This window comes from Dermacentor variabilis, chromosome 6 (genome assembly GCF_050947875.1).
Source record: "Dermacentor variabilis isolate Ectoservices chromosome 6, ASM5094787v1, whole genome shotgun sequence".
Classification (NCBI taxonomy): Eukaryota; Metazoa; Arthropoda; class Arachnida; order Ixodida; family Ixodidae; genus Dermacentor; species Dermacentor variabilis.
Window position 1 is genome coordinate 26,681,351 of NC_134573.1, and position 23,158 is coordinate 26,704,508.

General features: G+C 46.2%; 1 protein-coding gene across 4 annotated transcripts in view; it reads left to right on the top strand.

Moving 5' to 3' along the window:
- Window positions 1-532: 532 nt before the first annotated feature.
- The window catches only part of l(2)10685 (5-methylcytosine rRNA methyltransferase l(2)10685), a 60,921-nt gene continuing 38,295 nt past the window's right edge, over window positions 533-23,158 (top strand). For 3 of the 4 annotated variants that reach the window (XM_075694892.1, XM_075694891.1, XM_075694893.1), the window contains exons 1-3: window positions 533-687; window positions 6,506-6,774; window positions 10,785-11,137. In XM_075694892.1, the coding sequence (XP_075551007.1) occupies window positions 598-687; window positions 6,506-6,774; window positions 10,785-11,137 (712 nt within the window). In that variant the 5' untranslated portion in view covers window positions 533-597. Of the gene's footprint in view, window positions 688-6,505; window positions 6,775-8,689; window positions 8,844-10,784; window positions 11,138-23,158 lie in introns of those variants that run through there. The other variant, XM_075694894.1, reaches the window with a different exon arrangement.

Genomic DNA, 23,158 nt, shown 5'->3' on the forward strand with positions numbered 1-23,158 from the left:
ACGGAAATTCATAATATCGTATCGTCGGATCTTTCCTTGCGTTGGTGCTGCACAGCGGCACACAGCAGTTGCGCGGCATGGCACCGTCTTTGCTAACGTCTGTTCACACCGTACACGATCACACACGCGCGCAGATGCAGTAGGGCAGTCGTATATCATAAAGAAACCCGCTGCGACGCGTGAGACCCACTGGCTCTGCGGCGCTCGGGCGCTCTTCCTCCTGCAAAGCGTCCCGGAGCAGTGGCGCCCCGACGGCGGAAACTAAACTCTCGCATCACGCCCTCGCCCAGTAAAACCGGCTCGACGCGACGGGCCGCACCAAGTGTGTTTCCATTGAGCGGCCGTGGCTGTGTTTTGTCCACCCTACAGGCCGCATACTTGCTGGTAAGCTTCCTAGTTCTTTTCGTCCACTGTGAATCAATGTTTTTCCTGTACAGATACCTGAACACTCTCCCAGCTGATTTACTTTCTTCCATACGAACAGGTTATAAAAGCGCCACCTACGGCCGTCGGTTGAACGAAAGTGGGCGCAAGATATCTGTGCAGGTCTGGAGTTCCAGTAGGTCGTGCTAGCGACATTGACACCGGTAAACCAACATGGATCCTATGACATGTCGAGCGGCTGCTCGCGTTCTCGTGCATTTCCGTCGTTTTCCGAACAGTAGCTGGCGTCATTACGCCAGTAAGGTAAGACACGCTTCTTCGCAATTTTATCAAGCTCTCGTGGTTATCAAACACGTGTTGTTTGTTCTTTGCGCCGGCACTCCAACCCTCACAGCTCGGCTCTCTAAAGTTAGTCACCGGGGCATTCGCATGTGGGCAGTGTACCTGTGTGAGATTAAAATGCCTTTGATTGAGTAAGTCAAACCACTCTGCTACTAGAAGTCAGACACCAGCTGTGACAGCTGTGGCTTGATTGTTGCAAGTGGGGGTTGGAGCAGGAAAAAGACAGGCCGATTGTAACGTTAGGTATTTCTGCGCTATTGAAATACAGGCTCGAGCTCCTAAAAATAAAATAAACGTTGAAACCTTTGTCACACGGTCATTAAAGCCCGTGGCATTCGATAGTTATTTGCTGCGTATAATTTCAAGCTGCACGTTTTAATATAAGTTACTCTTTCAATAGTCATCGAGACGGGCGTTTCGAAACATTGTGTTAGGCGCCGAGGATACGGGAAACTAGAAAGAAACTTTGAATGAAGCAGCAATGAAATTTATGGTCCTATCTGAGGATATATGACCAGTACAAATTTCTACCACTAAATCGCACTGCGCTCAATAACGTAGTTGCCACGAAACTCCGTTGCTTTCGCATGTAGAAATCGATACAGCGCTGTCATGCCACTACAAAATTTCAATACCATCAACTCGAAACTAGGTGTTCATTATTTTATCATTCAGGAAAATTCTATACAATTCCCCAAGCAGTACAATAGTATCACTGTATAATCCCCCGCAGATTGGAAGTTTGCGATAGTAGTGCCTATATTCAAAAAAGGCCACGGATATTTACCAGAGAATTACCAGCCAATCTCACTATTCCCTATTTGTTGTAAACTGCTACAGCATATGGTACAACTTACGCCGTAACCTACATACTAACGCCCTTGGGCCTTGAAGGTATTCAAATAAGTGAACAAATAAATAAACAAATATATATAGACTTATGGCGAAACCACCCTCTAACATTCGCAAGTTACTTTTCCAGACATTTGTATGCTGGCAGCTCGAGTTGCCTCTCCAATTTGGTGATATCATCACAACCTAACCAGCTTATTAGGGTCAATTCAAAATAGGAATGCTAGGTAGGCTATTACTACAACCCAAAGTGGAGAAGTTTCCTGCAGTTTCTGTTTTGCCTCTGTTTTTCATAACCCTTTCACAGCTGCTCCAGAGTTGTCTCTTGTTCCCTTTCTTTAACTTGCTCCCTGCTACTCCCGAGACAACTCGTGCAAAAAAAATCTCGGGGCCATGTCACAACATCTGGTCACATAAACACATAGAACTTGTAGGTTAAATTTTAGACAACAGATGGAGCGCATGTTTCTACATCCACATCCATCCGTGTCGCTTTGTCTTCATCTCAACAGCGCAGCCATGGTGAGTCAGCATGCCATGTGCATCTGCACTTTGATGGACAAAGAAATTCAGAAACTGTTGATGAATTCAGACTCAGATGAAAGTGACAGTGAGGAAGCAGCTCAGCTAAATGGCTTGTTGAGCGACACAGCGAGGAAGAGCCCCTGCAGCCTAAGAGTCTGAGCAAGAAAAGGAAACCCAACAAATTTCTGCTGGAAGAAGAAAGAATTCCAAGCCTTAAGAGCATGCTTTCGACTCATCTTCTTCAGGAATCTGCAATGGCATCACAGAGGCAGCCAGTCAGCTCGAGGTTTTTGAAAGCTTGTTTTTACCGTTAGTGAGTGAGGAGAAAAGCAGAAAAACTTGGTAGTGAAAGGGTTAAATACATGTTAAACCTAATCAACGTCGTTGAAATGCTGTGATTATCCTGCCTGTAACTATGGCAACAGAGATCAACCTCCAAGCAAGTATTCTATGCAAATTAACATGTTCGCATAGTATCTCTAGATCTTACCTCAGGTTGTAGCGCTTTTGGCATGGTATTTGCAGGGTGTTAGCAACTTGGCTTCCACTCACAGTTTCATTTCAGCCATAGAGAATGGGTTATAGTTGAATGCATATTTCTTGATTTTGCAAAAGCATCCCTAATTAGTTGCTGTTCTTCAGAATGATCTCACTAAATGTGGACACTAACATCTTAAAATGGCCTGATTGCTTTGTGACTAGTTGTGCTAAACATTTAGTGGTGAATGATTGTTATTCACTTGCCTACACAGTTAAATATGCTGATCCCCAACATTTTGTCATTGTTGTCTGCTGTTTTTTATTTATATTGTTATTATATTTAATGATATATTTAATAATAATATGTGTTTATATATTTATCTATTAATAACCTCACATACAACCCCTCCTTCCTGGTGTTGTTCACTGAAGACAGTGTCATCCTTTCTGAAATGAAACAGTAAACATTATTATCTTCTTCAATATGATCTTAATAGTATTGGGGGAAGGGGGAATCGGTGATCTTTGTTCAATATAGAATGTGTTCGGTCGCTGCAACGACGCGAAGAAGGCGGTCCACAAAATTTGTGCGAACGGAAGGTAGTGACTAGCCAATAGGCCAGCGGTGGACTTTCCAGAAGTTTACGTGCCTCATTTGTCATCTGCTTGGGGACAATATTGCTACGTCATCCTGTGAGGGCCTCATCCACCAGCCGTCGCGATGTGACAACTTGGCCCGCATCATTCGTCGTGAGGTTGAAGCGGCACAACCGGCTGCCCCTTCATTCCCGTCACCTGATCATTCTCCGGTGACGATCTCCGTGATCCAGGCCGTCGTCCGTCAAGAGTTGTCCGTCGGCCTACACTCCATTCGTTCCGTATGCTCGGAACCTCTCTCTCCACGCTTGGCCCCACCGCGCCCTTCTTACTCTTATGGACAGCGCAACCCCTCCGAATGGCGAACCGTGAACGACAAACCGATCTGAACAACAAACCGAACCAGCACATTACGTGACTATATACTGCGAAATAAAATGTTTCTCAGCTTCTAATGAATAAAACCTTCGTATGAAAAAAATGTATTTTTTGTTCTCAAGCTTAGACAGGTTCTCAAATAGTAATATGTATGGCTGCTACAATTTATTACTATTAGTTTTTTTGTGGGGCTGCTAGGTAGTGTCACACACAGCAAAAAAATGAGACTGGAACAGTGGCTCACCTTTCAAGAAGCAACAACAACATGTCGTCGCACTGCAATGTTGGACTGAGCCCCCGGGTCTCGGCACGCCAAAGTTAGCTGTTCAATGCACTGTTTGTTTTGAGAAACGAAAACAACGCCACAACTCGCTTCGTGTCATCTCTTCAAACGGATTTCGCACCTCCAACCGCTCTGCTTTCTCCTCGAGCAACAACAACGTAAAAATGGAAGCTCCCATTGCAACTGCTATTTTCTTGAATTAGAACCCGCCGTGGTTGCTCAGTGGCTATGGTGTTAGGCTGCTGAGCACGAGGTCGCGGGATGGAATCCCGGCCACGGCGGCCGCATTTCGATGGGGGCGAAATGCGAAAACACCCGTGTACTTAGATTTAGGTGCACGTTAAAGAACCCCAGGTGGTTGAAATTTCCGGAGTCCCCCACTACGGCGTGCCTCATAATCAGAAAGTGGTTTTGGCACTTAAAACCCCATAATTTAATTTTTTTTTCTTGAATTAGACTATGGATTGGTTCTAAATGTGCCATTCTGTAGCCACAGCCGCCATTTGTATCCAATCCAATATACCAGACGTTGCTACACGAAGCCAGTCTCATAGTGAGTGTGTGATAGCTCGAACAGATCACCTCTCGTTGCGTTCTGCTGCTAGCAGAGGAAGTGTTCAGTTTGAAAATGATTGACAGAGGCATGTCATCATTTTGGCGTCGCCAAAAACGTGGCTGCTCCTTGCAGCTGACGATGCCAGCACGGCAAATCGTGTGAAACTGAATGCGCATTCTGAACAACAATCTCCAATTGCGCCCTAGCTTACCAGTTAACACATCGCTAGTGACACCTACTCCAAGGAAATGTAAAATCGTGACTGTCTGCACCTTTCACATTCTCCTACATATTCACGTTAATTTATTAACCCTTTCAGACGCCACTTTATCCCATTGATTGAAAACTTGTTTTCACCACACCTCCTGCACCTTCCGAATTATAGAAAATGTACAGCCGCAGAAAAGATTAAGAATTGTCAATTGCTTATTGAGTTTTGTCATGTTTACAGAATTCCGACTCCATGCGAAAACTCGTTACAGGGACGTCAAATATCAGAACGTAAAATATTTTGAGACACTTATCCAGCCACTTGAAAATCGGGCCTGGTCATGGCATTGTGAAAAACAATGAAAGAAGTGAACCCGCTGCATACAGCATACTGACGAGTAAAAACGCCCAACCATCTAGGTTCCCACTTATTTTGCTAAAACATTCTGCACATTATTCAAAATTGCAGCACAGTTCTAATAAGTGTTTCAAAACGTATGCAACACATTTTATGCACTTTCTGAAGGACCAGAATAAGGTTTTACCATGCCATACCATACTTTCATCAGAGCTTTTGCTGTTGATGAACTATCTTGCTGTACACAATTGTGTACACAGCGTCTGAAAGGGTTAATAAAGTTAAACTAGCGCATGCTGCGAAAAAATATGCTTCGCTCGGGAGTTCAAGTAACCATTGATGTATCAGGGCATACAGGTACAACCTAAATTGCCAACAGTGCTAATTGTACACTAGGATACCTGTGCTGAAACTTTCACCAAGCCTTTTAACTCTTATGCAAAACACTAATTCTTGCCAAGTTAGAATGTATTGCAGCCCCGTGGCATCCTCCCAAAAACACATTAACATCTCAGGATACAAAGAAAGCTAATCACTGTTTTTCTTGAAACTGCTCAAACTTCAAGTGTCATATTACACTATAAGTTTTCTCTTGGTGTCCTAGACTTGGCAATATAAACATAATAGTTTTTCTGTTATTCCAGGATATTTTCTTCCACAGTGAAATCCTTCCGTATCAATTCATTTTACAATCATTGTGTTCGTCATCTCAAGTGGATTATCCCATCAAAGTGCCACCTTTCCTTTCTGTCGCACAATCTGCTGTGAGGTTCATCTTTACTGAAGGCAAAGGAATTGCTTTACCACTTCCATCACTGCCAAATAAGACATAAAGTTTTTCAATACCGCATCACTTTTCAGTTTTTACCTTACTTTTAGTTTACTTTTATGGCAAGCACGTACCCACTGTCTTGGTAATTAAACAAACTGTGTTCAGACTAGATGGTATTATTTCGTTGTTACAGGCAGTGTGAACTTAACCAGAACACAGGAACTAAGAAGTGCTTAGAATGGTTTGCTCCTGTGTCCACGTCAAGCTTCTGCTGCCTATAATCACAGGCTCTCTGTAAAGTAATACCTCTTCATGACAGCTAATAACAAAGTATCAGGCATAGCGAAGTAAATCTAAAATGTTTCTCACTGATATCATTGTGTGAGGAACGTCTGCTTGTAGTGAATGTCAAATATAATGAAACGAGAAGAAGTAATTTTTTTTAGCCACAACCATACGAAGCTAAGGGAATGCCTAGAGGGAACTATTTGTAATTTAATTGTGGAAGTGATAAAATAACGAGAAATGAAAGTGGACAATAATAAAGCTTGTCACCAATGGGGACTGAACCCATAATTTGTTCGATACACTTAGGCTTTCCTTGGCTTCATACGTTTGTGAATATAACAAAGGTATATTCATGTTGGAAATGACATTATTGTAACTATAGTTCGCTGTAATGTCCTCTTGACTTTAAAGGTATACCTATACTTGAAAGGAAGAACACCAGCGCCATTTAATGAAGCAGCCTCGGTGTCACACTCGCAGGCAAGGCCCCACCCTGAGACTTTGGGCACGTATCGTGCACTGCGCCACTTTGATGAATTCTATGCAACCGTGTTTGGTGATGCGTGGCCCTCGGTGCGTCTGGCGCTGCTGTGCCCCAACAAGCCATGTGCCCTTTCCAACACGTTCTCACTCAACACCGAGGACGTGCTGAAGCGACTGCGGTCTCTCGGTACTCTCAGCCTGCGCAACATGTGTGAGCGCCGTGTGGCCACTGCCGCCAAGCAGGAGGACAGCGAACCTGCCACCAGGTGGGGCGTCATGAGCATCCCCTGTAGGGGGAGCCTTCAAACGCGCACCTACAGCCTTTGGTAGGATGCATGCAACCACCCACTAAATGCTCTGCTAAATTTCCCGCTAAACTTGGTGTTTTTGTGATTCAAAATGGCAGTCTGCCAACAGTCTACCTGCACAAGCCACAGTAACGGCGATTGTTGGTTATGTGCAAATAGCCAAATCTTTTCTAAATATTTTGCACCCAGCGATTAAAAAACATGAAAAAATACCATTTTGGTTGTCATTCTGTATGCGTTTCTAATATGAATATATTTCCTGACAAGACAAGGTGTTCTCCAGTTACTGATTTCAGTTAGCTCCATTGGTAAATGCTACAAGGTGTGTGGGTGCTGTGATGTTCAGACATATTGGAGTGCACTTGACAGCCTTTTTGCGGATCCTGTGACAAGTTCCAACATAGCATGTTGTGTGCTTTGAGGGTAGAGCACTCTCTCTGGTCTACACAAAACTCTGGTTCTGTAGTCTCTTCTGCTGCTTTAACGGACTACCAGTGGCTTGAACAGCGTGCACCTGCACACACATGCACATCATCGTAATCATCAGACTATCTTTGTGTTCACTGCGGGATGAAAGCCTCTCCAGTGATCTCCAATTAACCCTGTCATGTGTTAGCTGATTCAAAGTTGTGCCTGCATATTGTTAAGTCGCAGAAGTCAAATATAAAGATGAATTTACATTGTTTATGGCATCGACTAAAACGTCCATCAAGTTCTGTTTGGTCAGCAAAGTGATTAGAGGGCTTTGCGGTTGAGTCGTAAATGCAGTGTCACTTCCGGGAGCTGCATAGCTAAGTTTTCCGGAGAGTGGCGTCGGGGCTGCATTGGGGACGGTGGGCGACGAGCCTGTGGCAATAGCGACAATGGTCGACGAGCTGGTGGCGAACGGGACTGGTGTCATCGGAATGACGAGGGACTGTTCCAAGGAGCACGAGTGTCATTGTTTGGCTATTGTGGCGTCAATGGAGGTTGGTAATGATGCTTGCTCTTTTCGGAGCGATAACTGGGCAATGGCGGTCGCAGAAGGGAAGAGGCAGTATGGTTGTACAATGGCAAGCAACATGACCAATACGTTGGCAGGCAAAACAGTTTGGCTGATTGTCTGCGGTTCGCCACTTGGCTCGATTTCGGTAGCGTGCAGGGTACCACAGGCCAGTCGATGCATCTGAAGAACGAGACAGCCGTGAAGCGGAAACGGCACATGCAAAATAAACTCCGAGATTAGCGAGTTCTTTGCAGACTATTACCTGCACAAATGGTGCTGTAGGCAAGTTGTTCGGCTCACTGCGGCAAGAAAAAAGGACTGCAGGAGCCATGGCTTCAAGTTCTCGCCACATTATCCATGTCAGGTCATCTGATTATGATGATCGCTGCACTCCTGGTCTGTCGCAGCTGTGTTAGGCAGACGTGCGAACGGCATTGCAATGCAGCGGCTCTTGGCCTGCTTAAAGCATTGACTCTTATATTATCTCCTGTACTGTTTCACAATTTTTGCACCTGAGCAGGTTGAAAGCATCGTCAGCGATCCCCTTCAGCACATAACCAACCTTGTCTGACTCAGCCATAATGTTGTCAGCCTTACGGCACAGAGCCATGTCCTGGATGTAAGAGACGTATGATTGTGTCAACATCTGGGCGCGGGTCGCTAGTTCCTTCTTAGTGGTGCTCTTCCACCCAGCTAAATGGCTGATCCAGTCCCTCAGCTTCTGTTTGCATGTGTCCCAGTCATTAAGCTCTTCCTCGTGTTTGTCATACCACACCTTTGCCGTGCCTTGTAGGTAGAATACCAAGTTATCCAAGATAATTGTCGGATCCCATTAGTTGTGGGCAGTTACGTGCTCATACGTGGCGATCCAGTCTTCCAGGTGGAGGTGGTCGGTGCCGCAGAACGTTCCTGGATTCCGAGGCTGAGCCAGCACAACCGTTGGGGTTGTAGCGTTGATGTGGGCTGCGCCATGTCGGTCCCGTTTCATCTGTCATGTTGTCCAGTTCGAGGTGACGACCACTGCGGAGCTCCGTTGTTTTTCGTGGGTACCCCGCATCTCCACCAATTTGTTATGTTGCAGAACTCACATATCTGTGTGTAATGGTGCATCTACAATATTTGCAAGAGAGACAACGATGCCTAAACAAGATGGCTGTTGACACCGATTCCCCCTCTACACATCAAATCATCATCTTCTGACTGTCACCCCTCTTGGTTGCGTCGTAACAATATTTACACATTTCATCACAACACCTAATTCTCTGCTGTCCTCGACTACACTTCTCATCCCCTTGACAGCATTCTGTAGCTCTAATAGACTACCCATTATCTGCCATACGCATTATATGGCCTGCTCACCTTCATATTTTTCTCCTAATGTCAACTATAATATTGGCTACCCCCGTTTGCTCTCTCTAACACTTTTGTTTGATCGCTCATTGCATGGTCATTGTTAACGTCCAAGTTTCTGCCTCGTGTGTCAGTGCCGGTAGAATGCAGTGAGTGCACACTTTTCTTTTCAAGGCCAGCAGCAGAGCTGTCTGTCATGATCTGGCAATGCCCGTTGTATGTGATCCACCTCATTTTTATTCTTCTGTAACTTCTCATGTTCAACGTCCCCTGTGAGTAATCGACCTAGATCAGTGCACTCATTCACATTCTAGTGGCTAACTGCCAGTCTTGAAGAACAAGCATTCATGATTGCCGGTCACATGCACACATGGTGCTAACAGCACAACTGCAGCTGAAGTGTTTGCATACTAATTGTTGTTGTAATAAAAACTTATTGAAGGCTTCTATTGCAGGACAAGTAGTCGGCATCTACATGTACATGCACTACTCGATGATGCAAAGTAAGATGCCCACTGGAGCTGCTGGTTGTTAGAGTGAGGATGATGAAGTGGGCATTTGTGCGTGCACTCTCCGAGTGTCGGCTATTATTCAAGGAAGACCACCATTCTGCAAGCTTGTTCATTGACTCCATGACACTTTTCTGGCGCTAAGTAAGATGCCCACTTCATTGTCCTCATCCTGGTGACTGGTGGCTGCAGTGGGCATCATACTTCACATCAGTATAAGTGTGCAGCCATATTAAAGGTCACATTCAGTCAGTTTTCCAGGCAGAAGGTGGTTCTACCAAACAGGTTTTGAGAACAGAAAAGAAACAAGCTGCAGAATTTTGTCTAAACACATATAATTGCATCAGAAGTATGGTCACCTCTCTCAAAATAGTCATTGTGTTCTTAAATACCTCACACACCTAAAACACTGCAGCATCTACAATAGGAATTCTGTGTTTCTTGATGTCACCCCCCTCCCCCCCCCCGTCCTCCTCCCTTTTGTGTAATGCCTGCGAGTACCTGCAGTGTCTGAATAAATAAATATATCAGTAACTTGACCGTTTCTCATACTTCCATTGGGGTTAGATAAAGAAAATTCTGTGGCCGTGTCATTGTGTTACTGAGGTCATGGGCTCAATTCCCGACCACAGTGGCCACATTCTAGTGGGAGCTGAATGTAAAAATGTTTGTGTATCGTGCACTTTGTGCGTGCTAAAGAACCTCTAGTGGTCATAATTAATGCTGTGCCCAGACACAGTGGTGGCCGCTGTGTCTCAACTGTGCAGTTTTGGGATGTTAAACTCCACAACTTATTATTATTATTATTTTATTGATCTAGAACCGACCACTAAACTGCCACTCGTCTATATAGCCCACTGTGCAAATTGGAGTCTTTAAAACTGATAATTTTGTAACATTTCTTTAGAGCACAAGAAGGAATGTAGGACTGAAAGGAATGACGCGCTGTGTTTGCATTTTTCCTTCGAGTCATATGTTCTCTTTTGTGCGCTAAAAAAGTTGTTATTGTGGATTACCAACATGCCGAAGTATAGGCTCTTTCAATTTTGATTTGAAAAATGGTGGCTGTAGTCGCCTGTACTGCCTCCTTCACTGCACTAACTGCCAGCCATTTCTTCTGACAGCTTGGAGCTTGCCGAACCCCCCGTTGAAGATGCGGCTACTGCCAACAGCCACAGTGCCGCAAGCACAGATCAGAGCTTTGATGAGAGCTCACGCTACATGCCAGCAAATGACGCATCACCCTCTCTCATGAGCTTCGTACCGAGCTCACGGCTTGTCTACCAAGAAGATCAGATCAGCGAGGACTCCTACCACGGCTTCTACAAGCCTGATGCAGATGCGCGCCTGCTCGTCAAGCGCTGGCCACTGGGCAGGGAACCCATTTTCCGTGGGAAACTGGATGTTGCCATGTTTCCCACGGGTGACATTTCGGCATTTCCCCCACCTCGCCGTAGTGGCAAGGAGCGGCTTCTCGGTGAGTCTTGGTATTTGGTTTTTTTCAAATTCACTTTCAATTTCATTTCCATAGAGAATAAAGGGAGGCCCAAGGGAAAGTGGAAGTTCTTCCACATTACAGAAATTTAGGTACCCCATGCAAGACAAACAGCAACAAGACCTATGTCAGACAAAATTGGCTTTCAAAGACATAGCAAAAAAAAATGAGTCTGGTATTTGTGAATGCACCATATCTATACAGTACATACAGTAAGAGCATACATGGAGTGCAGTAAATGAAAACTGTGTGCAATGTGTAAATGCACACAAAGCAACAAATATGGGAATTCGTACATGCAACATACATACAGAATTAACATGAAACATATCAAACAGTTCAAAAACTCAAAAATATCTAAACTTCAAATAAAATGGTCTCATAACATTACAAACAGATTACGTAAGTTCAACCTTTTGCAGTTAGTAATGCCAATGCTTTAATTGTTTACAAGAGAAGTTTACCAAAGCTAAAAGTGTATGTTGAATTCCCTCTGTAATTTGAAAAAATCGGATAATTTGGACTTGTGCTGTGGTCCCGCCAGGCATATGCATTATTTAATGCAATCAAACTGTCGTTAATTTGAACGTATTTGGCTGCACATTGGCTAATTTGGACAACTCTCAGAGCTCAGAGAGCGCTGCAAAGCAAGAATACCGCCAACGTACAACCGAAACGAAGCGGCGGAGTCCACATTGCCATAGTCACGACCAGAAATCCTATGTGCATGCCAGCAATGCCGGAACACTTTGTGCCTTTAAAGCCTTTATTCTTGTGGTGACCACTGTAAATAACAATGTGTTGGTCGAATGCCTTCATAACTACAATATTTACTCGCATAATGATAGCACTTTATTGTCAAAAAAATTGACACAAATTCAGGGGTGCGATCATTACGCGGGTTAAATTTCCCGCGAAAAGAAACTTTTTTTAATCCCACGTTTACTGCGGGCTGACAACAGGTCAACAAATCGGCGGCTGCCGCTGTAACAGTGGGCTTCTTTGATTTTCGGAGTTCTGGCAGCCAGATGGCAGCCAGGTAGTTCTAGTCCCGATAGGAAGTCACGTGGGCTGAGATCTTAAGACAACCCAAACCTGCCCGAAGTTTGCAAAATCAAACGCCGGGACAGTTGGCTGAATGTAAAAATGCTACCAGCATGGCAGTGCCCGGCAAAGCTGGCGCGCGCTCGGCGTAGTTGGCCCATTTGTGGGTTGCCAGCTTGAAAATATATAGTTGTATTCAGGGATATGGTCACTTTTGCGCGACTCTTTTGCGCACTGGGCCAACCTCACCTTGTGCAGCGCAACAGATAGCCTCCGACGCGTCCGGTGACAAGACATGAAATCGTGCGTAAATTATTGTATGCTCGAGAGTGATAGCTCGAGGATCCCTGCTCGCAGCGATCACGTCGCCCACCGGCGACATTCATGAGTTGGCGTTGTGTCGTCACTTCACAAGACATGAAAAAGCAGGATATCAGGTACGTCTTATATGCATAAAATTTCCTGCCGACCTGCTTGGGCTTCAATTTTAGAAAGTTTGTCATGGCTGATGGTGCTTCTCATTTTGACCCTAAGGAGCTGGAGGCGCGGCTGGCGCATGAAAATGCATGCCGCCTTTGACCAGCGAAATGTTTCACACGAAAAACAACCTTGGCCGCGATCATAATAGCAATAAGCCAATGTATGTGTGTCTGATGTACGTGTGCTTATTACTCAAGCAGTGCATTCTCAACCAGTACATCAACGGCCTGCAGCTGCCACTCAAGCATACGACAGAGAGACGGAGCGAACACGGGCTAGCTGCAATGCCTTCGCTAACTGCAGAAAAAGGAGATATCTCCACATACGTATGCGAGATATGTGAAAAGGAACACCACCAAAGAAAGACGATCCGTGAATGTACTGCAATATGTGTGAATGAGCGTCCACAACTTGCGTCAAACATGATGCAGATAACATGCACACATGAGGGCACTGCGCGCTCATCACCGCCGCGAAGAAGCCTTCGGAACACACATACATACACACACAAAAGCTTCAAACGGTTCACCACTGCTCGTATCACACCGCTTCGCAATGCGGAACGGTGCGTTAGCACCTAAAAAGATAACGCTAGAATTAAGGAAATCCGAAGATGACCGTAGACAGTTGGCTGGGCAAGGTAAATTTAAGTCCTCAAGCACCCGCGTTGCAATCCGTGAAGACCCCGCAAAGATGGTGGCCAGTGCCTATCGCCTCTTTTAGTCATCTGCTAGCCATATAACTTCAGCCAGACCAAAATCGTCCTGGCAGGTTCTGGCAGCCCGTGGGTATCCATAACCGTCCAGCTCGAGCAAAACGAACACCCAGAGGAAGTGCGTGGTGCGGTGGGCGGAGCAACCTGAGAACAACGAAGACGCTCTGGCTGGCTCTGGCAGCCCACAGGTAGCCAGAAATGGAAAATCGAAGAAGCCCAGTGCGAGACACCAAAACAAAAATGGCAGCCGGCAGAGCAAGCCGAATGCACCGAACGTGATTTTTCTTTTCTCTTCTCGTGAGTACATTACACGCATTGAAACAGTTTCATCCATATCAGTAACGAACAATATCGTTACTATCGCCAAGTTTGCGGCAATAACGCAGCCATGACCACTTTGAGGGTACAGAAACAGAGATGGGCACGCTTAGCTGCCAGTGACAGATACAGTAGAACCCCGCTGTTACGTTCCTCACTGCTGCGTTTTCCCGGCTGCTACGTCGTTTTCATCCGGTCCCGGCATAGCTTCCATAGGATTCAATGTATAAGGAACCCCGCTGTTACGTCGTAGCTGTGAAAACGTTCCCGCATGATACGTCGCAACTTAGCACCCCGAACCCGCCTGGGCTGAAGTAGGCAACGCGCTCCAACCGCCATTTTGGCTTTTGACTAGTTTTGGCTGGGCTTGGCCGGGCTTGGCTATGGAACTGGCTGCAAAAAGCCGCACGCCAGTTCGAGAGGCCGCACTAAGTGGCCATTCGTGAAAAATGCTCTCACTATCATCACTGTGATTAGGGTCACCGCATGGTTGTTGGATGGGTCGACTCACGGAGGAAGGAAACTCAGGAGAGGCCCTCACGTCACTCTTTGTGAAGCAAAAGTGAAACCGGAAGTTGGCGTTGCTCGTGGCGTTGTTCCGCCTACCGGGACAGCTCTCCTCTCTTGTTTACATTTCTCCCACGCCGCGCCGCGCGCAACCGGGCTGCTCGGACGCGCGCGCTCCGCAGCAATACTAAACAGTCGTTAGCAGGTTAGCATGATTACGCCAAAGAGGGCAAAATTTCCCGCGGATATTCCTTCGTCCGTTGCCATTGCCGTGGCGCGGTGACGACGAGGAGCACGAGCCGCATGATGCCGGGCAGTGGCCAAATCCTAGCTTTGGAGAAGCCGCCGCGGCTCTAGACCTCCTCTGCAGGTACGTCGCACCTCACAGCGACGCTGACAGCAATGCGGCCTTCCGGGCTATTGAGAAACGTGTGGCGATTTCTACCGAGCGAAAGAAACGGCAAGCCATCATTCTAGGCTTTTTTAAGTCCTAAGCGCACTCTGTGGAAATAAATTGTCTATAGTTGAAGCTGCCCTTTTTTTCATTCATTTTCGGAGCTTTCCTCACTGTTGCGTTTTCCCGGCTGTTACGTTTTTTTCCCCCGGTCCGGTGAAAAACGTATGAACGGGGTTCCACTGTACTTAACAGAAACCCATCGTGGGCACACTGCGGAAACTGTAGCTTTGTCTTTGCTGCTATCCTAATACGGCACACTTCCGCTGTGGGTGGGCGAATATCTTAGCTGTGTTACAAGCGTCGGCGTATGAATAGGGTACACTTCTAACGTATCGGTGTAAACGTTGCTACTATCGCTGCCGCTCGCAATTTGTTCCATGCCCACAAGGTCAGACGAGAATAATCGAAAAGTGCCTTTTTTGTTGTTGCTGACCACAACCGTTCTAAAGCCTACAAATAATAAAGCCAAGGCAAGTTTGCTTGTAGCTTTTTTAGCATTCGACAGCATTCAACAGATGGTAAGCGCGATAATCATTAGCTAGACTTGGCACACAACATATCGCTGTGGCAAGCTCGGGGTGTGATCATTACACGGGAAAGAAAAACATCAAATTTTGACCACAAAATTCAGGGGTGCGATCATTACGCGAGTGCAATCATTATGCAAGTAAATATGGTATGTAGTCGATGACCGCCCATGATGGCATCGATAGGCAACAGGGTTTTGTCCACAGCGGTAGTGGAAAACAGTAGTTTCGTTTTGACTTGGTACACACGTTGACCGCGAGCTTTGAGAACTGCATAGTTGCCATCCATGATAACGTCGATAACGACTGCAGCTTTTTTAGCAGTAATTCCAGCAAACAGTAGTTTTGACTCGGTGCGTGCAGAGGCTGTGTGCCTTGCAAGCAGTAGTTTCGTTTTGACTTGGTATGCACGTTGGCCGCGTACATTTGTGTAGTTCCCATCCATGATTGTGTCGATAACGACCATGGCTTTGTCAGCAGTAAGTTTTGTTTTCACTTCGTACGCGCATTGGCCACGTGCATTCACAACTGCATAGTCCCCATCCATGATCACGTTGATAACGACCGTGGCTTTTTCAGCAATAACTGCAGTAAAACCAAGATAACCATAGATGTCCACAGAACATCATGTTTTAGAAATTGCACACATCCTATAGACTTCTATATTTCTCCAAATAACATTACTAATATGTACCATAGATAATGTAAGTCCCATCCAGATCACATTGCTTTAACGTTGAAACGATATTGCAGCTAGACATAAGTGACAGTTAAGTTTTTGTGTTCTTTTCTCCTTGAAGTCGACCAAAGTCTCTTCAAGGTGATTATCGGCGTTAATGAAGCAGGAGGCAGGTTGGAGGTAACAAACTTGAATATATATTGCAACGGAAATATTTACACAGTCAAATACAGAGTTAGCAAAAGAACACTGATACAAAACACACAAGTAAACAGCGCCTTACTCTTCTACTTTTCTTAAGTTAGAGCCTAGGACAACTGTCATTACATACGCCCAACCGAGTCTCACTGTTCTACCACTAAGTGGTTACGGCCCAGACTAGCGTTGCATCGTACGGAGTCTTACTGTTCTATCAGGTTTAGTGATTACAGCCTAGACTGAGGACCAAGCGCCTCGTCTCGATTGTTATATTTGAAAGAGACAAAGAAAAGGGGCGGTAGGGTCGTTAGCTCATCCCACGGAAGCAGTTGCCAATGAGAGTTGACAGTTTCTTAAGCCACAACCCAAAGGGATGGGCTTACTCTCAAAAGTAAATGTATTGGAAAACAACCCTGTTTTCCCTCTTCCCACAGTTTCGTTTCCTTCTCGTATTTACACGTGGTCAGTGACGGCCTCGGCAAACACGCCAGGCACGCACGATTTATTGAGGCCATCTCGCACCTCAGTGGCGTTTCCAGCCAGCTGGGGGCTCGGGCGCTGGTGTCCCAACACCGCGTACCGCAGTCCCCCTCAAGGTCTTTCCTCGTAGGAAAATAATGACCGCTGGCGGCATCCGGACTCGGTGTTCTTAAAACGACGTTCTCCGAACGCGGCCTCCGCATGCGCACCGCGCCCCTCTTTACGGCGCGCACTGCAAGTTGTAACACGACACCAAGCGGGCTCTCCTCAGCGCTCATAACAAGATGCACGTGGCTGCCGCCCGAATGCGTAGGGGCGTGAACCCCCCGCTCCGTACACGCAACACGTTTCATTGCTAGCAGCTGCGTCTCTAACCAGCTGGGGACTCAGGAGCCGGCGCCACAACGTCGCGTATACTACCGTCCCACTCGAGGTTTGTCCACGTGGCCCTATTATGACCATCGGCGGAATGTCAACACAGCGCGCGTAAGTGCATGTTCTCCTAATCCGTTTTCCGCCTCCGCACCGCGCCCCCCCGGCGCGCGCCTCGGCTCGTCACCCGACACCACGCGGGCCGTCCGACCCTTCAAAAACAGAAACGGTTGCTGCCCGACGTGCTGGGGGGGTGGACGCCTCCCCATTCACAAAACACATGGGCAACTCGCGGCACTGCAAAAGTATATACAAAACAATCATGCAGCCCTACACCGTCCATTCTGCATGCTCGAGAGATGAGCGGCCTAACAGTGACCTCTAATAGACATTCATTTTAGAGATGCAGAAGGTCCATAGAACATGTAATGGATCTTTCCTGTTCATGTAGTAAGGAGCTGCATACCTGCAAGTGCCACAGCAGATGTACTATCGAATACAAATGAAATGCGAGCAGAAGAGCGTGTTGTTGAAGCATAACTTAAGGCACAGTGTGCGGCATCGGCCAGCCATCATTGTACTCATGCACGCACATGTGGTTTCGAAGCAAAGTGCAGGGCTGCTTGCCATTATGTCACCTGTGTTTTGTTTGAAGCTTGTACTCTCACTTCGCCACTGCAGTGCTATTCCTTCCTGCGATCACTGTTAAGGTGGCTAGCACTGTTGTTGCTCCTCCACTGTAATAAATTTTTGGTGCTGTTCAAATTACGATTTGACACTGGCAGCTTTGATGTTGGAAACAAAACAAAAGCAACACATGTTAGGAAACTGCAGTGATGGTACTAGCTCCCATAACAGTGTACTGCCAGGTGGAAATAGCACTGTCGTGGTGGGATGAGATAGCAACTTTTGGACAAAATACGGGTGGCATTTATCGTCATCAGGCGAGCAGCGCTGCACTCTGTGCGAGAACCACATGCCCACACACGTACACAATGACTGGCGAACAACATGCACTGTACATGACGTGTTCCCTGGTGGAATAAAGACTATGGAGAGGCGCGAAAGAGACAGAACAAGGCATGGAGCGTATTGCGCATATCGCCTGATGCCGAAAATCTAGTTCAGTTTAAACAAATTAAATCACAGGGAAGGCGGACACGATGTCAGGCAAAGAGAAAGCTGGGTGAGGTTCCTCTCCGGAATTCATACACCCAGGAGGCAAAAGTGTGGAATGACTTAAGAAAGCTAAAAGGGCAACAAATCCATCCGTTGCCTCTGGTGAACGACCAAGAAAATACCATACCTTGCAAGACCGGGCGGACTCTCTTGGGGAACACTTTGAGCGTGGGTCAAGCTCAGTCCACTATTCTCAGTCTTTCCTTAAATACAAAGAAATAGAAGAACTTAAGCCATTCCTACGTAAATGCATACACAACAAAGCGTTTAAGCGGCCATTCAGTATTGCCAAGTTGAGAGCTGCTTTGATCTCATTTTTGACATGATCAAAAATTTACATACTGACACACAAGTTATAGTAATCGCACTTTTCAACACTATTTGGGCTGCTGGATACCTTCCACACACATGGAAATAAGCGATTGTGGTCCCTGTTTTGAAAGCAGGGGAAAGACCTTTCCATGTCGGCAAGTTATCACCCGATAGCCCTTACAAGCTGCCTGTGTAAGCTTTTTGAAAAAATGAATAATTGCAGACTCATACATTTTCGTGAACTCAACCATATACTTGATCCCTATCAGTGTGGCTTCAGAGAAGGGCTGCCGACAACAGATCATCTTGTGCGCATTGAAGGATATATCCGCGATGCATTTGTACATAAACAGTTTTTCTTATCGATATTCCTCAATATGAAGAAGGCGTATGACACAACATGGCGTTATGGGGTACTGAGAGACTTGTCAGGAATGGGCATTTGTGGAAATACGCTGAAAATAATTTAAAGCTATTTGTTGAATCGTATCTTCCGCGTCAAAACCGGCAACATATTGTCGCGACCTTTTACGCAAGAAACTGGTGTACCCCAGGGAGGCGTGCTTAGTTGCGCGCTCTTTATCGTGAAGATGAACATGCTTCGTGCTTCATTACCAGCTGCCATTTCTTATTCCGTCTACATGGACGATATTCAAGTCGGCTTCAAATCCTGTAACCTCACAGTATGTGAGAGACAGGTACAGCAGGGCTTGAACAATTAGTCCAAGTGGACAGACGAAAACAGATTTAAAATCAACCCCCACAAAGGTTCTTGTGTTCTTTTTGCAAGAAAGGGAGGCCTGGTCCAGATCCTTGTGTTCAACTGTGTGGACATCAAATACCTATCAACACAGAACATAAATTTCTAGGTATTATGCTTGACTCCAGGCTTACTTTCATTCTACACATTAAATATCTTAAAGAAAAATGTAAGGACAATGAACTTGCTTAAAATTCTATCCCACACAACATGGGGTAGCGACAGGAAGTGTCTGATGAATGTTTATAAAAGCCTAATTCGATCAAGATTAGAGTATGGTACTGTCGTATATAACTCTGCCGCTCCGAGCGCACTAAAGATTCTAGATCCTGTCCACCATCTGGCTATCCACGTAGCCGCTGGCGCTTTCAGGACAAGCCCTGTTGAAAGCTTATATGCAGAATCAAATTAGTGGTCACTGCATCTGCAGAGAACTTACATCAGCCTCACATATTTTCTAAAAGTACACTCTAACCACAAACATCCATATTGTAGTACCATTAACGATATGACGTGTGCTAGACTTTTCCGTAATCCTCCCTCTGTAAGGCAGCCTTCCTCTTTGCATGTGAAGGAGCTTAGCGATGAAATGCATGTCCCACTGGTCGAGCTTCGCCTAATGCATCCAACCAAGCTGTTACCACCTTGGGAGTGGCAGGTAGTAGAATGTGACATATTCTTTCTAGAAGTTACGAAGCACACACCAGAGATTGAAATCAGAATGCATTTTCTAGAACTCCAGCACAAGCACTCCTGCACAGAGTTCTACGCAGACGCTTCGAAGTCAAATGCCAGGGTGTCCTATGCAACCGTCGGCCCACCCTTCTCAGAATCCGATGTACAGTTGAACCCGACTATATTGAACCCGTTTACATTGAATTATTCTATATATCGAACAATTTCTGGACACGGTATAGTTACAATGAGTATATGTAGCAAAAATTACACTTACATCGAACAAAAATAGTAGCGACTCCCCATATACCGAACGTCAAGCGGCGGAAAAGTGCCCCCAAAGTTGGCTTTCCCTCGTGGTGGCAGGGAAACCCGGCAGCGCGACTCCATCCAACTGCTCTCCCTATTGCGGCCGTGCTGCCTCGGATGAGCAGTCGACACCCCCCTGCAAAAAATTATCCTGGCCTGCCCGCAGCGCTTGCTCAGATAGCCAGTCAGAGGCTCTTGTGCCCTCGTCGCGCAAGATGGCGAAAGTGCGAGTTGTCTCGCTGCTTTTCTGGTTCATTGTGTGTGCGCCTTGTGGGCCTTCTCCCTCAGTGTTGCTGTGATGAAGCGGCAGAATTCGCCTTTCATCGTGAAGCTCGAAATCATACATCCAATTGAACGCAGCGAGAAGTCGGGTGACCTCGCTGTGTGCAAGATTCCGAGGAGCACTCTCAGCACGATCTTGATGAATAAGAGGGAAATTAGGGCTACAGCGGCCAAACTCGCCACCCGGTGCCCGTGGCACCTGACATGTACTATGTACGGCCGTGTACGAGTGGTTCATTTGAAATTGCTTCAGCCATGCTGGCTTCCGCGTGCTCTATGATGACTGTAAATTCTGATGAATGCGACAAAGCCACTGCTGGTGTTGCCGAAGTTTGAAGCGAGCTGTCAGAATTTCCGGAAGCTGTTGACGAATCAACGGTGGACGAGTTTGTGAGTGCAAATGATGGTGTCGCGACCACGGAAGAGCCCGAAAAAGAAGACTACATTGCCGACATCGTACCGAGAACAAGTGAAAGTGGGCACAATGAGGAAAGCAACGGCGGTCCTTTGCCCACATCCTCCAGAGTGATTGGTGGGCCTGCACTAGTCCGGTGCTTCTGCGCGAATGCGGAAGGTTGCGTCCTCAGCTGCTCCAACTCCTTAGACAATGTGGAAAAGTGCGTGCATCGCAGGCAGTGAAATTCCCCAAGCAGAAGAAAATGCAGGAGTATTTCATGCGAAACTAAGCTAGTTTCATCAATAAAGTGATTTTGTAAATGTTTTGTGCTTTTATAACATTCATTTATTTAGCAGGCTTATATTGAATTATGCTTTATATCGAACTGATAGGTGTTTTTTTGCGAGTTTGATTTAGCCAGGTTCGAGTGTACTACAACCGGAAACAAGTATCTTTACGGCCGAGGCCTATGCACTATTGTCTGTTGTGAAGTCTATAAGAAAATCAAAACTTCAGAAAGCAGCTATACACCATATTTACACGATTGTAAGTCGGCTCGAATGTAAGTCAACCCCCCCATATCGCGTGACAGGAAAAAAAGAAGAGCATACCCGAGGGCGCATTCGATAACGCAAATTTATTAGTAGCCGACATGGTCACTGAACTACTCGTCTTAACTAGTGCTGCCATCGTCAGCGCTGCTACGGTCCCACAGCACATCGTCCAGCGAAATTCCATATTTGGCAAACGAGCGCACCACGACATCTTGTGGAACAGCAGCCCACGCTGAATGCACCCAACCACACGCAGCCATCAGGGAGGCTCTTTTGACACGTCCGATTGGCGTAAGTTTGTGGCCTCCTGCCACCAGCCACTCATACTCATGGCACAGCAGGTCCTTAAAAAGGCGAAGATCCGGGCTTTTTTCATGACCATGTCGCACTTCACTAGCAAGGTCCGATCACGCATTTCAGCGACATACGCCGCAAGCTTGGCCTACAGCTCTGGCAAGCATCCAGACTTCAGCACGCGGGAAATTCCTCACTTGCCGTCACAAGTGAAAATTTTACTTCACTGCAGTCACCACTCTCACACCACCTGTTCAAAAACATTGAACTTGAGGCCCGCTGCGCAGTGATTTGTTTTTTCGGCGTAAAGGATGGCAGTTCTCTTGAACGCTGCTGTGAACAAGTGCCGAATGATTAGTGGGCCTGGAGCACTCAGAATGACTGAAGAATCAATGAAGTAGTTTGTTGCCGGCAGTCAAGTCGAATGTGTCAAACCAATGCCTTTAGTCAAACTATAGAAAAAGCCTGTGAGCGGTGTCTGCTCTTCCATGAACTATTGATACTCCCCGCAAGCACCGCTGTTCTGAGGGTGCAGCAGCGAATGGAACAGTGGCGCTTCTATCCACTATCGACACCCCCCTCATGAGTGTTGTGTGCACTGTAAAACTCTCAAAAATGTTGAAAAACCCTTCCAAAAAGCAAAAAAAAACCACGTGGTATAGTGAAAAGCTACGGGTAGGGCCATAGAGCAAGCATAAAATAGTAACTACGTTGTAGCTCCCGTTTGTCTCACTTTTTCGGCAGTGCCATGTTTTGGTTTCGGTTGTAAGTCAACCCCCCACTTCAGATTTTCAAAATTAGAAAAATGGGTCGACTTACAATCGTGTAAATATGGTATACAGACTCCCTAAGCATTGTGAAGGCCTTGATGTCACTCTATACACATAAAATTCCAGTATTTAATGAACTCTATTCTATGTTGTGTAAAGCGTACATATCTAACCAGCATATCATTGTATGCTGGGTGCTTGGCTATAGGGGCATTGAGGGTAACGTCCTGGCAGACGAGATGGCCACGTCATTCGCATCGCAAGATGTTAACCCTACCGCTGATGTGCCTGTCACAGATCTGAGGCCTTTCTTACGAAAGAAACTGCGAAACCACTGGCAACGCATGTGGGACGCAAAAACAAATAATAAGCTCCACCTGATAAAGCCGCAGTTAGGATTCTGGCCCTCTGCTACAATATCATGCCGAACAGATGTCCTATTTTGTCGTCGCAGAATAGGACACACATTTGGCACCCATAATTTTCTACTCACCGGAAATTACCCTCCAACCTGTGGTAGATGTGGGAAGAGGCTGACCGTTCTCCACGAAGTGTCAGGAAGCCAAATCTGAGAGAAAGAGACATTTTTCCTTAGCATACCGGCAGCACATTCCTCTTCATCCTGTAATGTTTCTCAGTCCAGAACCGCTTTTTGATACAAACACAGTCCTAGGTTTCCTCAGAGATGTGGTCT